Source organism: Hylobates moloch, unplaced genomic scaffold, assembly GCF_009828535.3.
Source record: "Hylobates moloch isolate HMO894 unplaced genomic scaffold, HMol_V3 SCAFFOLD_13, whole genome shotgun sequence".
Lineage (NCBI taxonomy): Eukaryota > Metazoa > Chordata > Mammalia > Primates > Hylobatidae > Hylobates > Hylobates moloch.
Window position 1 is genome coordinate 33,934,167 of NW_026652288.1, and position 16,890 is coordinate 33,951,056.

The 16,890-nt window shown below is 41.1% G+C and overlaps 1 protein-coding gene across 5 annotated transcripts in view; it reads right to left on the bottom strand.

Moving 5' to 3' along the window:
- Nucleotides 1–4,745: 4,745 nt before the first annotated feature.
- LOC116480565 (zinc finger protein 155) overlaps nucleotides 4,746–16,890 on the bottom strand; it is a 47,355-nt gene continuing 35,210 nt past the window's right edge. For all 5 annotated transcript variants that reach the window (XM_058426410.1, XM_032172675.2, XM_032172676.2 and 2 more), the window contains 4 exons: nucleotides 14,869–14,969; nucleotides 11,437–11,563; nucleotides 11,169–11,261; nucleotides 4,746–6,974 (listed from right to left, as the gene is read on the bottom strand). In XM_058426410.1, the coding sequence (XP_058282393.1) occupies nucleotides 5,593–6,974; nucleotides 11,169–11,261; nucleotides 11,437–11,563; nucleotides 14,869–14,969 (1,703 nt within the window). In that variant the 3' untranslated portion in view covers nucleotides 4,746–5,592. The remainder of the gene's footprint in view (nucleotides 6,975–11,168; nucleotides 11,262–11,436; nucleotides 11,564–14,868; nucleotides 14,970–16,890) is intronic.

A 16,890-nucleotide genomic window follows, 5' to 3' on the forward strand; every position in this document is an offset into this window, starting at 1 on the left:
GCTCAGACTACGCGGTTATGTAGCAACCGCAGGCTCACAGACCGGAAGTGCTCGCGCCTCCACGGAGCGTCTGGACTCCACTTCCCAGAATTCCCCGGTTCAACTGCTTGAGCCAAAGGGTCCGCCACTCCATGAAGTTGATGGACTACAGTTCCCAGAATTCACTCGTCCACCCGCCTGAGCCAACTTGCCCGCGACTCAGAGTTTGTCTGGACTCTACTTCCTCCAATGCCAAAAGAAAATGTCTATAATCTCGCTCTTCAGCGGGAAGCGTTGGACTCCGCGGTGGTCTTTGACTACACACACCGCAATGCCCACCGAGATCGTATCCCATATCTCTGAGCGCCTGGTGGGGAATGTGGACTGTGACCCTGTGAGTCGTCCTTCTCTCTCCATGAGTCTTTGAGCGAAAATATTGTATAGACAGGAATTCCTGAAGTCTAAACGCTTCCCACGATGACAGGAGTGTTATTAGGAAGAGAACAAACGAGGAGATAAAATCTTCAAGGATTAGGATAACCTGACGATGGGAGGTTAAAACTAAGGGTTTAAAGGATCAGCCAGGTGGAATGGTTTGGCAGGGGCAATGAGGAGCAGGAAGACACCAGCCCCTACTCCAGAAGCTGTGGGACCACTGGTTTGGCAGGAAAAGCCATCCCCATTTAAGATCACAACTACCAGTGGAGAAGCGGTGTCGTCATGGAATAGCTATCTTCCCATAAACTTTTAATGGTATTCATATTTCTGCTTAGATGTAGAAACATCAAATTTCAGAGAATGTAGTGAATTGCTCAGTACCTCAGAGCAATAATGACTGATAAAGAGCTAGGCATTGGTATCAATCTCACATTGAGATTGTAAATGCAGTAAAACGGGAGGATTCTACAGGTGAGGGAGCATGTTTTATTAAGAGTTTCTTACTGGCCCAGTGCAGTGGCTCAAACCTGTAATGCCGGCCCTTTCGGAGGCCAGGGCAGGACGTTCCCTTGAGCCCAGGAATTCGAGACCAGCCAGGGCAATACAGGGAGACTTCATCGCTATAATTTTTTTTTTTAAGTGGTCAGGCGTGGTGGCCTGATCTTGGGACTACAGTCCCAAGTACGCAGGAGGCTGAGGTGGGAGGATCGCTGAAGCCCAGGAGTTTGAGGCTGCAGTGAGCTATGATGCCACCACTGCACTCCAGCCTAGGCAACAAATACCTCAATAATTAAAAAAATTTTTTAAGTTTCTTCCTATTTCTTGGTGAAACATAATTTCTTCATTATAGTTAGCAATTTAAAAACTGGCATTGGTTAAAAAATAATAATAGTATAAAGCTAAATTAGGAAACAATTCATCTAAAAACCTCTTTTGAAGGTAACTTTTTTTCTCCCTATAAACATACATTGGCCTATAAACATATACAATATAAACATACATTGGCCTATAAACCAATATTCTTCTTTTTTAAAAAATGGAGTCTACTGTTTATCTATTTTTCTAAACTAAAAACTTTTCAGAATTTTGTTTAGACACAAAAATAGGGTGACTGTGCCAACCTTATGATGCCAAACATCTGCTCTCTGAAAATTGAGTGATCATTATTCATATGCCAGTTATAGCTGTATCCTTGATCTACTCTGCCTTCCCGAAAGATAAAATGTATTGACACACTCAATCATAGCATGCAGGGAACTGAGCCTAAAAGGTTAGGGGCACTTGGCATCAAAGGTCCCTTCTGCTTCCCAGGTCCTTGCACTCTGGGTCTGTGATGGGAGGAGCAGCCTCTATGATCTCTGAGATGCCTTTGGGGTCATTCTTCCAGGGTTATGGGCAGCAGGTCCTGGCTTCAGTTGACATGACCAATCCAAACTAATTCCTAAATCGGTTGCTTATCTCTACCGTTGTTTTATCCAGAACAGGTTTTCTAATTTTTTTTCCAAAGTAAATAGGCTGTGAATTTTTAAAATTCTTAGTTCTGTTTCCCTTTTAATTAATAATTCTGACTTTCTGTGGGTTCCCTCCCACAATATGTGGGAATTCTGGGAGATACAATTCAAGCTGAGATTTGGGTGGGGCACATCTAAACCATGTCATTGATGACAGTGACAAAAACAACAGGGAAAGGACTCCCTGTTTTATAAGTGCTGCTGGGATAACTGGCTAGGTATATGCAGAAGATTGAAAGTGGTCCCCTTCCTTACACCACATACAAAAATCAAGCTGGGTGCTGTGGCTCACCTCTGTAAAAATTGGTAATAATGTCCCCACTTTTAGTTACTTGAGTCTTTATTTTTTAGTCAGTCCTGCTAAAGTTTTCACAATTTTGTTAGTCTTTCAGAATAACCAACTCTTGGTTTGGTTGATTTTCTTTGTATTCTTCTTCTCTATTTTATTTATTAATACTTTAATCTTTATTATTTCCCTCCTAATCACTTTCTGTAAGATTCTCTTTTTCTAGTTCATGAAAATAAAATTAGGCTGTGGATATCAGATCTTTCTTCTTTAATATAAGCATTTACAGATATAAATTTCCCTCCTCCTACTGCTTTTGCCTCATTCCAAAAGTTTTGGCCATTGTTTTCATTTTCAGTTGTCTCAGGTATTTCCTAATTTCACTCCTGATTTACTCTGACATATTATTTAAGAGTGTGTTGCATGCACGTGTATGTTTATTGCAGCACTATTCACAATAGCAAAGACTTGGAACGAACCCAGATGTCCACCAATGATAGACTGGATTAAGAAAATGTGGCACATATGCACCACGGAATACCATGCAGCCATTAAAAAGGATGAGTTCATGTCCTTTGTATGGACATGGATGAAGCTGGAAACCATCATTCTGAGCAAACTATCACAAGGATAGAAAACCAAACACCGCATGTTCTCATTCATAGGTGGGAATTGAACAATGAGAACACTTGGACACAGGGTGGGAAAACATCACACACCAGGGCCTGTCGTGGCATGGAGGGCAGGGGGAGGGATAGCATTAGGAGATACACCTAATGTAAAGGACGAGTTAATGGGTACAGCACACCAACATGGCACATGTATACATATGTAACAAACCTGCACATTGTGCACATGTACCCTAGAACTTAAAGTATATATCTATATCTATATATATAGTGTGTTGTGTAGTTTCCACATACTTGTGAATTTTCCACTTTTCATGATGTGATTGAATTTCAGCTTTTGTGATCTAGATTATAATTGGAAAAGACTTTTATGATATTAAACTTTTGAATTTATTAAGATGTTTTATTGAATTTATTACAATGTTTTCAGCCTGTAGTGTGAGAAAAATTACAAATTATTGTTGAATTTATATTGTATTCAACCAATGGAACACTACACAAAGCCACAAATACTAAGAATGCAACTTCAGAATAGAGGAGGAGGGGAAGACAGAAACCAAGTGTGAACAGATATTATTAAAATAATGCTGTGAACTGCAGTATTTAGTGTACTCTGCATTTCAACTCAGGAGTCCCTGAATTATTTGTAGATTTCCTCTCTTAGATACAATTTAAAAACATCGCGTTTGCTCCTTTTGATTCATTTAACACATAGTGAACACAAAGTGATAATCAGTGTTAAAGTTGTGAAGATGCAGCAGAAAACAGGTCGCTGACCTTCTAGTGGTAATCAGCTTTGATGTGGTCATGATTAGTTTTGTAAATGCATGAATGAACTCTTATTCTAAGGCCTGTCTCCTGAAGAACTGTAACTGTCAAACTTTTGTTTGAAGCCCTACTGCACAACTTACAAGGGTTCTTCACTATGACAGTCCCAGGACCACTGGGGTATGCTGAGCTATGGCTGAAACAGGCTTTAACTTAAATGTTTTTTCTCCTACAGGACTGGATGAAATGTATTATCAGCATGGATTCTGTGATAAATTACAAGATACAAACTCAAAGGGAACTGCTTTCTATGTGCCTCATATTTTAATGTTTCTCCCCTTTGTGAATGCTTAGGTGAGACTGTAGTCATGAAAACTGAGTAAAGACTTTATTACACACATTACTGAGGCTTCTCTCCAATGTGGACATTCGGAAGTTGAAGACTTGAGGCCTGAATGAAGCACATACCACCCTCCTCATACTTCCATAGTTTCTCTCCCGTGTGGAGCTTCTGAAGCATAATAAAATTCAAGTGATCCAGCAATTCTACTACTGGGTATATCCAAATGAAAGGAAATTCGTATGTCGAGGAGATAACTGCACTCCCAGGTTCATTGTAGCACTACTCACAATAGCCAAGATATAGAATCCACCTACGTGTCTATCAATACATGAATGAAGAAAAGGTGGCATATATACACAATGGAATCCTCTTTAGACATAACAAGGAAACAAAATTTTATCATTTGTGGCAACATGGATCAGTTTTCAAAGACACTGTTAATATAAGCCAAGCAAAGAAAGAGAAATACTGACTGTCCTCACTCATATGGAAGTCAAAAAAAAGGTGATTTTGTAGTAGAGAGTAAACAGTGGATGTAGACAGGCAAAGAAGTGTAGGAGGTAGGTGAGATGGCCAAAGGTTGGCTAACAGATACCAAAGAGGTAGAGGGGAAGAATAAGTTCTACTGTTCTGCAGCACTAAAGGTGACTATCATCAACAATTATTTACAAATTGCTAAAAATGTGTTGTAGTCTCACAAATGCACCACACTGTAGCAGTCTCTCTTGTGATGTATCACCCAGAGTTCTTAATCTCACGTCCAATATGATTAAGAAGCACAGACACAAGGGTGAAATTGGAGTAAAAGTTTAATAAGTGAAAGAAAAAAGCTCTCCACAGTGGAGATGGGGATCCAAATAAGTTGCCCAGTATGAGACTGGGGTCTGGGGTTTTTATGGACTGGAAAGGGGAAGGAATGCACTTAGCCTGTGGGCTGTCTTGGAGAAAGCATGATTCAGCTTGGTCTGGGACCTTGGCCCGGGACCAATCAGGAGCTGAAGTGATGATTCATAAGGGCTATTCAGCTTGGCCCGGGACCAATCAGGAGCTGAAGTGATTATTCGTAAGGGCTATTCAGCTTGGCCTGGGACCAATCAGGAGTTGAAGTGATTATTTATAAAGGCTGGGCTTTTCCTTTTTCACAAAAGAAAGTGCCAACCTGAACCTACTGAAGCCCACTGTGTTCACGCCCACAAAGAAGAAACTTTTTCCTGGGAGCCTGCTGATTATACAAAGGACAAAGGCATTTCTGTGTCAGGTCTTGTTCCCTTAACTGAGTGAGCCGGAGGTTTGTGCGAGTTGTTGCCGGAATGGGCTGGAGGTTCTTCTATCTGTGCAGCCATGGGCATGTCTCCAGGCACAATCCCTTGTGCTAGTTCCCTTATCAGTGCCTGTAGCTTGATTTTCTTCCCCAGGCTACTTTTTATGTTATACGGGGATGAGGCGCTGACCCGTGCGGCAGGGGCTCTCCAGGGACCCTTTCCTTGCTGTCTACTAATTCCTCTCAAATGGATTTTGAATTTTCCCACACAAAGAAATGGTAAATATCTGAGGTGATATACCAATTACACTGATTTGATCACTATAAATTATATGCACACATTAAAATATCACTTTGTACCCCATAAATATGAATAATTATGTGTCATTTAGAAATAATGATAAAAGTATATCCAGATTCAAGCGCCTCTTGTAGCGTTTCCCACAATCCTCACATTTGGATGGGTTTTCCCCACTATAGTCTCTCGCCTGGTCTTTACGGTATGTCCTGTGTACAAGCCTCTTTCCACAATCCTCACATTTGAATGGTTTTTTCCGGCAGTGGAGTCTCTTATGATTCAAAATACTTGAGGCCCGGCTAAAGCTCTTCCCACATTCCTTACAATTATAAGGTCTCTCTCCCGTGTGGACCCTCTGATGCAAGTCAAGATTAAACTTACTAATGTAGCCCTTCCCACACTCCTCACATTTATACGGCTTTTCGCCATTGTGGGATCTCTGATGGGAAGACAGTTGTGAATTTGTATAAAATCCCTTCCCACATTCTTCACATTTGAAGATTTTTTTTCCACTGTGGACTCGCTGATGGTTCAAAAGGCACGAGGACCATCTGAAGCTCTTCCCACATTCTTTACAATTATATGGTTTCTCGCCTGTGTGGACCACCTGATGCTTATAAAAATCTAGCCTACCGATGAAGCCTTTTCCACACTGCTCACATCTGTACGGTTTCTCTCCTGTGTGGACCATGCAATGCCTATTAAGTGCTGATCTCTGATGAAAGCTCTTATCACATGTATCACACCTAAATGGTTTTTCTCCTGTGTGAACCATGGAATGGCTCTTAAGTCTTGACCTAAAATGGAAGCTCTTACCACATATGTCACATTTGAATGGTTTCTCCCCAGTATGGAGTCTCTTATGTTCCTTAAGCTGGGAATCATGAATGAAGGCCTTCCCACATGCCTCACAAATGTAAGGTTTCTCTCCTGTGTGTAATTTATGATGAACATTAAGTGCTGATCTACGACTGAAACCTTTACCACATTGCTCACATTTGAATGGTTTCTCTCCAGTGTGGACTCTCTGATGAGTTTGCAGATGTGAGCTTTGACTAAATTCCTTGCCACACACATCACACATAAAGAGCTTCTCTCCCACGTGGACTCTCTGATGAACATGAAGAGCTGAGATGTAACAGATGCTTTTTCCACACTCATCACACGTATGAGACTTCTCTCCTGAGTATAACTGCTGAGGAAGATCAAAGATGGAAACATCACTGAAGGACTGTTTACACTTCCCGCCCTGGGAAGGTTTTTGTCCTGTGTGAATTGTGGGTAGTCCTGCTTCAACCTGGGAGGGGACATCACCATTTTCAAAGAACTGAGAGTTATTTATGATAGAATTCTGAGACCTGGTTAAGTCTTTGACAATTTGTTCCCAGATTTGCTGGCAGGACCACTCTTCATGTGCTCCTGCTTCTGGAACAGACTCCAACTCAGTTTGGATCTTGTCTCCTATAAAGACACAGATTTAAGACATGTGTACAGGTGAAGCCTTTATTCAGTGCTCTCAAGGTTTCACACTTAGGACATGAACATTAAACTTTAATGAATACAGAGAATGTTCAGTTTGTGTTTTCCAAGTACACCCTGATTTCTGGTTTGCATGAGGCCAATTCAGAACCACATTATGTCTCACATGTAAAATCCTTAATAGAAATAATAGACTTAATTTAAAAATATGATATACATTTAACTTGTTACTATTTGTAATGAATTTCCTAGTCAGTCCAAAATCTTACGTGATAAATTACGAAAATAAAAATTTATGTACATAATGAAATATGAATCAAAAGGAACTTAAGGAAAAGCAATAACTTAATCAATACTTTGTATATTTGTGTTTATGCTGTATATCCTTATAAAGAAGTTAAACTAGGCCAGGTGCGGTGGCTCAAGCCTGTAATCCCAGCACTTTGGGATTGATCACTTGAGTCCAGGAGTTCGAGACCAGCCCAGGCAATATAGCAAAACCCTGTCCCTACTAAAAATACAAAAATTAGCCAGGTGTGGTGACGCACTCTGTAGTCCCAGCTACTTGGGAGGCTGAACTGGAAGGATTGCTTGAGCCTGGGAGGTGGAAGTTGCAGTGAGTCCTGGGCGACAGAGTGAGACCCTGTCTCAAAAAAAAAAAAAAAATGCTGGATGCAGTGGCTCACACCTGTAATCCCAGCATTTTGGGAGGCCGAAGTGGGCAGATCACTTGAGGTCAGGAGTTCAAGACTAGCCTGGCCTTGAAACCCAGTCTCTGCTAAAAATACAAAAATTAGCCAGGTGTGGTGGCACATGCCTGTAGTCCCAGCTACTCAGGAGGCTGAGGCAGGAGAATTGCTTAAACCTGGAAGGCAGAGGTTGCTGTGAGCTGAGATTGAGATCGTGCCACTGCACTCCAACCTGGGAGACAGAGTGAGACTCTGCCTCATTAAAAAAAAAAAAAAAAAAAAAAAAAAAAAAAAAAAAAAAAGTTAACCTAACCAAAAAGAGGTTGGGACTTTGTCCTCAGCATCTGAGAGGTAATCTCTAGGATCCTGAAGTGTCATATCTTAGGAGAGTGTCTTGGTTGGCTTGAAGGCAAACACTGGGTCACTCTACATCGTGAAACAATATAATTTATGGTTGTAGCTGGCAAATCCTTTGGGGGATTGGGAGTGGGAGATGCTCCCCTCCATGTCAGAAATAAGCAATGTGATTTAAGGTGGAGCTTTAGGTCACCAAGAGTTAGTGGACCAGGAGACTGATTAATCACCTAGGAATCATCAATCAATAACGGCTCCGTAATGGAGACCCAATAATTACTCTGGATCCCAGCACTCAGGTGAGTTTCTGTGACTGACAGTACTTTGAGTCTAAGTCATACCTTAATCCTGGGAATGTAACACATCCTACTTTGCCAGGAGAATACAACAGAAGGTCCGCATTTGGTTATTCTCATCTGGACCCTGTTTTATTTGTTTTTCTCTAAGTATAATATACATCTTTTCCCTGTAAAAATCAGTCAGTGAGAATAAAAGTATTCAGTGAGTTCTGAGAGTTTAGAAAATTATCGAATGTGAAGGCAGTTTTGAAAACCTCCCAAATTTGCACTTGGTGTGAAGTGAGAGCAGTTCTCTGTAAAACGTCTCAGTAAATTTTGTAGTTGGTTGAACTCCTCACAACATTAAACATCAAACACCTCATAGTGTTTCTATGTACACATTCAAAGTATCCCTGCACAAGAATTTTGCACAGCATATGTAAAATACTTAATCTTACTTTTCTGTATTGATATGGACAGTAACTTGGTTATCTGAAAGAGTACAGAGACACACAACTACAGTTTGAGGGGAATCTGAAAGGCTGTCCTTCCAGGGGTCCACAAAGGGGGATGCTCCTGAGCAGACAATCAAAAATGTACAGAATCACATAGAATGAAAAGAAAGCCTATGATGCAGATAAACAGGACTTTGTAACTTTTTATATTGCAGACTACCCATTAGTGAGCTATGAAATGCAGTTAAGCTCTGCAATAAACATTTACAAAAAAGAACTGGAATGTAAATTATCACAGCATCATGACAAGCAGGAAAGTGGTCATTCCATGAAATGCCTCCCAGAGTCATTCATACACATCTATAGGCATGAAAAATGTTTGTCCGGGTTATATTGAAATATGTGCTTCTTACTATGGCTCATGCTTGCAAAACATTCAAAAATTTGTCAGGATAATACCAAGTCCTGAATTAAATAAATTCTTCCAATGGAAAGTTAAGTTGCAGAGGTTGAATCTTGGAAAGGATTAATAGGTAAGTGTGTACCTATTGGTATACAGTGGTACGTAGATATATTTAATACACTGTCACTTATAAATAAGAGGTCTTGGCTGGGCATGGTGGCTCACACTTGTAATCCCAGCACTTTGGGAGGCCGAGGCGGGTGGATCACCTGAGGTCAGGAGTTCGAGACCAGCCTGGCCAATGTGGTGAAACCCCATCTCTACTAAAAATACAAAAATTAGCCAGGTGTGGTGGCGGGCACCTGTAATCCCAGCTACTTAGGAGGGTGAGGCAGGAGAATCACTTGAACTCGGGAGGCGGAGGTCGCTGTGAGCCGAGATCGCACCATTGCAATCCAGGCTGGGCGACAAGAGTGAAACTCCATCTCAAAAATAAATTAAATAAATAAGAGATCTTTAAGGAGAAAGGAGAATCTTCAGGATGTTTCTAGTTTTAGAGGGCAGTTTCGCAATTCCTAACAGGTCATAAAGTTCACCAGTTCAAAATACAGCACTAAATCTATAAAAATCAAGAAAAAATTGTGTAAAATCTACATCCTTTAATGTTTTTGAAAACAAAACTTGTATGACATAAAGATGCAGAAATATACACATTTATGAAGAAACAGGACCAGAAATAGAGTAAATGTTCAGCTACATGACTTGTGTCCCCTCATCCTCATTCTTCCCCCTTCTAGTAAGAAGAAGGAGGAACCTGGGGCTAGTGAAGTGCATACAGACTTTGGAAAAGGCAAATGGGCTGCAGATGGGTAAATCTTTCAAAGGAAATGTAGCTGGAAATCCTCATTCAAAAAGAATTTCTTCCCTGATATAAATATGCTCCCTATGAAAAGCTCCAGGGTAAGTCTCAGGGAAGGCATCTTACTCAGTGTGGTCATAAAAACAATGCTTAGAAGTTTCCACGGGACGTGGGTCAATTGTACACACCTAAAACCAATCATGCCAAGGGAACCTAAGAAAGTCAGAATTGGATAAGCAGCAATCAGCAGGCCAAAAAAAACTGTTCTGCAATATACAGTCAGCCTTCCTATTACGTTACACAGCAAGGGGGATTAAAACGGCAGATGCCATAAAGGTCACTAGTCACCTAAGCAGAAGGCAGGAAGATCATCCTGGATTATGCACGAGTGACCAATGCAATCACAAGAGACCTGAAAGGTAGGAGGCAGAGGCTTAGGAAGAGTGGCAGAGGGAATGGGATTATGGAAGAATGGTCAGAGATGCAAAGTAGCTGCTTTGAAGATGGAGACGTGAAACAAGAGCCAGGGAGTGTGGACAGTGCCTAGACACTAGTAAACCAAAGTGAAGCTTTCCCTCAAAGAACATCCAGGCAGGAACAAAGCCCTAGGGATGCTTTGATTTTTGCCCAGTGAAATGTATCAGACTTCAGGCCCAAAGAACAGAGATAATAAATATTTTTGTTTAGTCCACTAAGTCTGTGGTCATTGGTTACCACAACAGGCAGTACAGTGTCCTTGGCAGGACAGAAACAGCAGGGAAGAAATGTGGCTGCAAATGATGGAGAAAGAGGGAAAGGACAGATGCAGTCAGAGAGGCACAATGGGATGAAGAGCAGACCACACAGGTCTCCAAGATGCACTTAAAGAGGCTGTAACATTAATAAACATAAGAAGTTATAAAAGCTTTTGAGGAGAGGAGTGACAATCTGACTTCCGTTTCCTGAGGATTGCTTTGGCTGCCATGAGAACAGATATTAGGGTGAGAAGGATGGGAACAGGGCCACCAACTGGAAGGCAGTTGTAATAATCCAGGAAGGAGATGTGGTCATTTACATCAGAGCAATGCAAATGGGGATGGACAGAAGCACAACAGGTGGGAGAGTCATGTACAAGGACACACAGATGCTTAGTTCTTACCTGGATTCCCTTCTCTTTGGGTTGCTGTCCCCATCATCCAAAACTTTTCTTCCCTTAGGAAGTGGAAAGTATCTTGGTGGAACGGTTGATGCCCTGTGTGAATAGGTAAGGTCACGTGCTGAATCCCAACACAAACACATTCTGGGTAATATTTAGGCAAAATTTACCGGATATTTAGGTTCCCAATGCACACTCAAACTTGAACACTCTAAGGTACAAAGCCACTCCTGAGGCCTGATGTTCAGATACAAAGGATGCCCGTGCTCACCCATTGAGAGCAGGTTCCTGAAGTTCTCAAGCATCACATCTCGGTACAGCTTCCTCTGGGCAGGGTCCAGCAGTCCCAGCTCCTCCTCAGTGAAGAACACAGCCACATCCTTGAAGGTCACTGCCTCCTACAACATCAAGAAGACATAACTTCAACCTTATGACCAAGGATTACTGGGGGAGAAGCAGCATTGAGCAGGGGAACGGGATGAGTGGAAAGTTGTTCTCAATATTGAGGGATGTAGGTCAACTTAGAGATTTCCCACTCATTCTGCCTATATCCTGACAATGACACACACTGATTTTCCTGAACTCCACCAGAAGTGCAATGATGAAGTCCCGTACATTTACTCTGTGCACACATCAAGTCTACTTGTATGTAACCCTCTAGGACTCTACATGCTGCATCCTGGGCTACCCATATATAGGTTCAACAAATCTTGCCAACTGCCCCAGCAACATTAAACAATTCAGTCCCAATTTTGTTGGGTAAGGCCCATTGTCCTCCTCTCTCATACTCAAACCCTGGTTGCTATCGCTTTTCTTTAGTATTTGCTAAACTAACAAGTTTCAGGTAACTGTGGGTAATTTTCAGGGTGGCCTTGAATCATTCTTTCTTGCTTATAGTTCTGAAGAATGAACACAGAACATGCTAGCAATGCAATGTTCCTGTCCTTCCTAGGGAAGATAACGTCTTGAGTTAGGGAGAAAGTGCCCAGTGAGTCGTGTTGCCCCTGAGGTATATAACCTGGGGTGGGCTGCCTTCTGGGGTACTTATGCTTTGGTGGAAATAGGGTCAAGATTCTACTCACCCCAGGATGTTTTCTTCAGCCTTGGATGGCCACCTCACAGTGTATCCTACACTTCTGTGCTCCCTTGCTGCCAATTTGTAGATAACAAATCTGCTTCATGTAATCTGTCGAGTGAGATGGTGTTCTGTCTCACAGGACTCGCACAAGTTGGTAATCAGTGCACAGTGAACCTACTCCACAGTACCAGCGTGGACAGCTGTGTGGGACAGTTATGTAGTATGTCCTCTACTCTCAAGGCACAAACCACAAATGTTAATTGCAGCCCTCAGTGTCCCGATCGGAAGCCAGAATGCATCATTGCACATCCTAAGGGTCTGCCGCTTCCTAGCTGTGTGGCCTTAGACATGTTTGCCTACAGGAATTAGTTTCCTCTCTAAATAATAGTCCTTATCTGGCACAGTATTTTAAAGGATTAAACAAGGAAATACATAGCGTTTGGAAACATCTGTGCCACTGTTTAATGAACATTAGCTGGAATCATTTTTACTGTTGTTACTAGCATTATCTATTTCATGGCTGCATAGTATTCCAGAGAACTGATGACCTACTTTTAGCTACAGTAAAGAATATTTAATTTTACATATTTTCAATTATCAATCCTGTAAAGAGCATCATTAAGTAATGATGCAGTAAGATATAAGAACATCTTACTCTTTCATTGTTTAAAATAATAATTTCAAATGAAAATTGAAACATCAAAAAATAAGCACATTTAGAACTGTGATCATATAACTGCATGCTTTCTTCCCAATTTTTTACCTACCTCCATAATCTTTGAACAGAACACAAGTATTTTGCTTCTCTTTATCATGGCCAAGAGCAGGTTATAAATATTCCCACAGTCTCGGTAATCTGATTGGGGGAACAATTCGTTCTGTTATTCTCACTTATTTGATTATAAATGAAAACCATCACTTTTCAAGGTTATTGGCCATCTCTACATCTCCTTTTACATAGGCCTTTTAGTGTCCTTTGTTCGTATCTGTTTGGAGTTGTTCCTTTATTCTGTGCTCAAGGTTTTGATTTTGAATTCTATATTCTTTTTTTTTTTTAGAAGGAGTCTCGCTCTTTCACCCAGGCTGGAGTGCAGTGGCGCGATCTCGGCTCACTGCAGGCTCCGTCCCCCGGGGTTCACGCCATTCTCCTGCCTCAGCCTCCCGCGTAGCTGGGACTACAGGCGCCCACCACCTCGCCTGGCTAATTTTTTTGTATTTTTTAGTAGAGACGGGGTTTCACCGTGTTAGCCAGGATGGTCTCGATCTCCTGACCTCATGATCTGCCCGCCTCGGCCTCCCAAAGTGCTGGGATTACAGGCGTGAGCCACCGCGCCCGGCCGAATTTTATATTCTTTAGGTATCCACGTGGCAAACATTTCTGCCCCAGGTCATTATTTCTTCTGGTAACATTGTGTGAGGCATCTTTTGCCATAAGGGATTTAAAGATTTTTCTCTAACAACTATGGAAATCAGTATACTTCAGTGCCTGGAGTAGATGCCATGTCAGAGTGACATGTGACAAAAAGTCACACCGAGTAGGGACAGGGAGAAGCAGCACCACTAGGGACACCATCACTCAACAGGGCACTCCAGACACCCACACCACAGGGCATAGGTTGCTCAATGGAGAATTCTCTCTCCTTCTTTCTCTTTTTCACGTGAGCCAAATGGCTAACACTCCTGACCTTTGGTTGCTTGTGTACACCCGAGCAGGTTTCTCATATTTCACCTGTTTAAGAAGAAGAGACCAGGAACCTCCTCATTCTGCTGCTCTGAGGAGTAAATGTAGTAACAGAACACAAGTGACTGGCAAATCTTAGTATCACTGGACATTTTAAATGAAGGCTTCCTACTGCTTTGGTTAAACTGCTTACTACATAAACAAGTAAGAAGAGACCAGTAAATAAAGCACATATGCAAAGTATGACTGAGACAAGGAGAACACAGACTCTAGCTCTTCCAGTGTGAAAACTCCAACAATATTTGTGTGGAGCAGCAGTTATATCCTGTTGTTCTGTGCCCAGTTAAAATATTCTATCTGCAAAATAGCCAATGTGGTACATATCAAAAGTACCCTTTCAAAATTGAGCTAAAATGGCATGTGGTTTTCAAAATTAATTTTGTGGGAAAAGGTTATATATAGGAAAGCTGTCACTGCAGTGTTGCTTAAAATATGTCTATGAGCGTGAGGTAGTTATAAATAAAAAGATACATCAATGTAATAGGAATATGATGTGACCATAAAAATGGAAGATTATGTAACATATAAAAAGAGCACAATTTACAATTAGATGTATATCATCAATACAAATACAGTTATGAATGTACATGACAAACAGCAAGAGAAGGTAAAAGTGGATAATTTGAGAGAGGGGAGGTAAGGAAGTGGGAGCACTGTTCACTTCAACTAATTTTCATACTCCATAAAATAAATAATGGTAACAAAACAAAACAAAACAAAAAACCAAATGCAGTCAACACAAAAGAGATAAAGAAAGCACCTGGCACACAACAGGTCCCCAAATGCCTGTTTTCCCCTTGAGTCTTCTCATGACAGAGAAAAACACATGACAATATGAGTAGTGACATGGAATTTTAACAGCAAGAGAGGCACGCCCCCCTCACCTTGAATGTGGTCATTTTTCCTCCTACTTTGGGGAATGTGCAGACTCCTGAGTGATGCAGTTTGAAGGAAGGTTGGAATCCTGCCTGAAACATGCCACAGTCTGCAGAAAAAGAGAGATGTGTGTTGTGAATTAGCACATGAACGATCACAGCAGCATTATTCATAATAACCCCAAACTGCACACAACCAAGATGCCTTCCTTTGGGTAAATGGATAGGCAAATGGTGGCGTATCGATGCAATGGAATCTTATTTGGAAATTTAAAGAATGTTTCCAAAGCTTGGAAACATCATGCTAAATGAAAGAAGCCAATCACAAAACCCATGGATTATATGATCCCATTTATATGAACTATCCAGAATAGATAACGGTATATAGACAGAATATAAGCTAGTGGTTGCTCCAGATTTGAGGTGAGAACGAGTTTTTGTTTTTTAAGAGATGGGGTCTTGCTATGTTGCCAGAGCTGGTCTCAAACTTCTGAGCTCAAGCTATACCTCCCACCTTGGCCTCCCAAAGTGCTGAGATTACAGGCATGAGCCACCACGCCCAGCCTGAAAATGAGTTTTAACTGTAAGTGGGCACAAGAAGTCCAGTTAGGGGATGAAAATGGTCTGAACCGAATAATGATGATGGCAAAACCACTATGTGAAATTCCTAAAGATCACTGAATTGTACACCTGAAATTGGTGAATGCTATGATATGTAAAAAATACCTCCATAGAATTGGAAAAAATAATTGTTAGTTTACATGTCATTTAACTTAACAAGACTGAGTCCATATTGATAGAATATTTATAGTTGAAGAAACTAATAAATAAATGGGGGAGAACTGGCAGCTCATTTTTATAGCGAATGCCCATTAATAATGTATCTCCCCAGAAGAAACTTGACTATTTCTTTTAAAAAGGTAATTTTATAGTGGACAAATCTGAAAGACATCATCTTGGCCAAATGAACGAAGTTGAGATCACCAATGAAGGGCCAAACCAACATCATTTGGCCCTGTTATGTTACAATAAGAAGGAAACCTTATCACTTTGGTGGTATCCGCACCAACAATGCATAAGGCCCAGAAGCAATAACAATGCATGATCTGAACCTAAACATGAACTATATCAGATAAATCCCAATGAACGTCTTTCTCCAAAATAACTTGCCTACACTCTTTAAAAATACCACATATATTAAAGGAAAAGGCTGTGAAATCCTTCCAGATTAAAGAAGACAGAAATGTGATGACTAAACATAATGCACATAATTAGACTTTAAACTGGGGTCAGGGTGAAGGGTGGGGTAGAGGATAGTTGCGAGGACTTTAAATGAAAAAATTGAACAAATTTAATTATGGAACCACATATGAAATACCATGATGTTATGGAATATGTTATCTAGCACTATCTAATTATAACACTATAAGCACAATTAGTAGTTTTTTAAACAGACATCTAATATTTAATAAATATCATTTAATATGATATCTTAATATTATCTAGCATGTTATGTGAGACCCTATAACCTGCCCTTTCTAAACACCTCTTACCAAGTCACCCCATGATCACCATGGAATGTGGGCTTCCTTGCTGCAGAAATCTACAATCAATTGTCTCTGGTTACAGGTATGTTCCAGGTAGTATTTGGCCCATGGCCACCAACAAAGCAAACAGGAAAAATGTAAACAATTGGCAAATTTGGGTAAAGAGTATATGAGAATTCCTTATACTATTTTTGCAACTCTTCTATAGCTTTGAAATGATATAAAAATGAAAGGTTTTCAACTATCAGGAAATAGTCATAAGGATGATAACAATGGGGGCCGGGCGCCGTGGCTCACACCTGTAATCTCAGCACTTTGGGAGGCCGAGGTGGATGGATCACGAAGTCAGGAGATCGAGACCATCCTGGCTAACACGGTGAAACCTCGTCTCTACTAAATATACAAAAAATTAGCCGGGCGTGGTGGCAGGTGCCTGTAGTCCCAGCTACTCGGGAGGCTGGGGCAGGAGAATGGCGTGAACCCG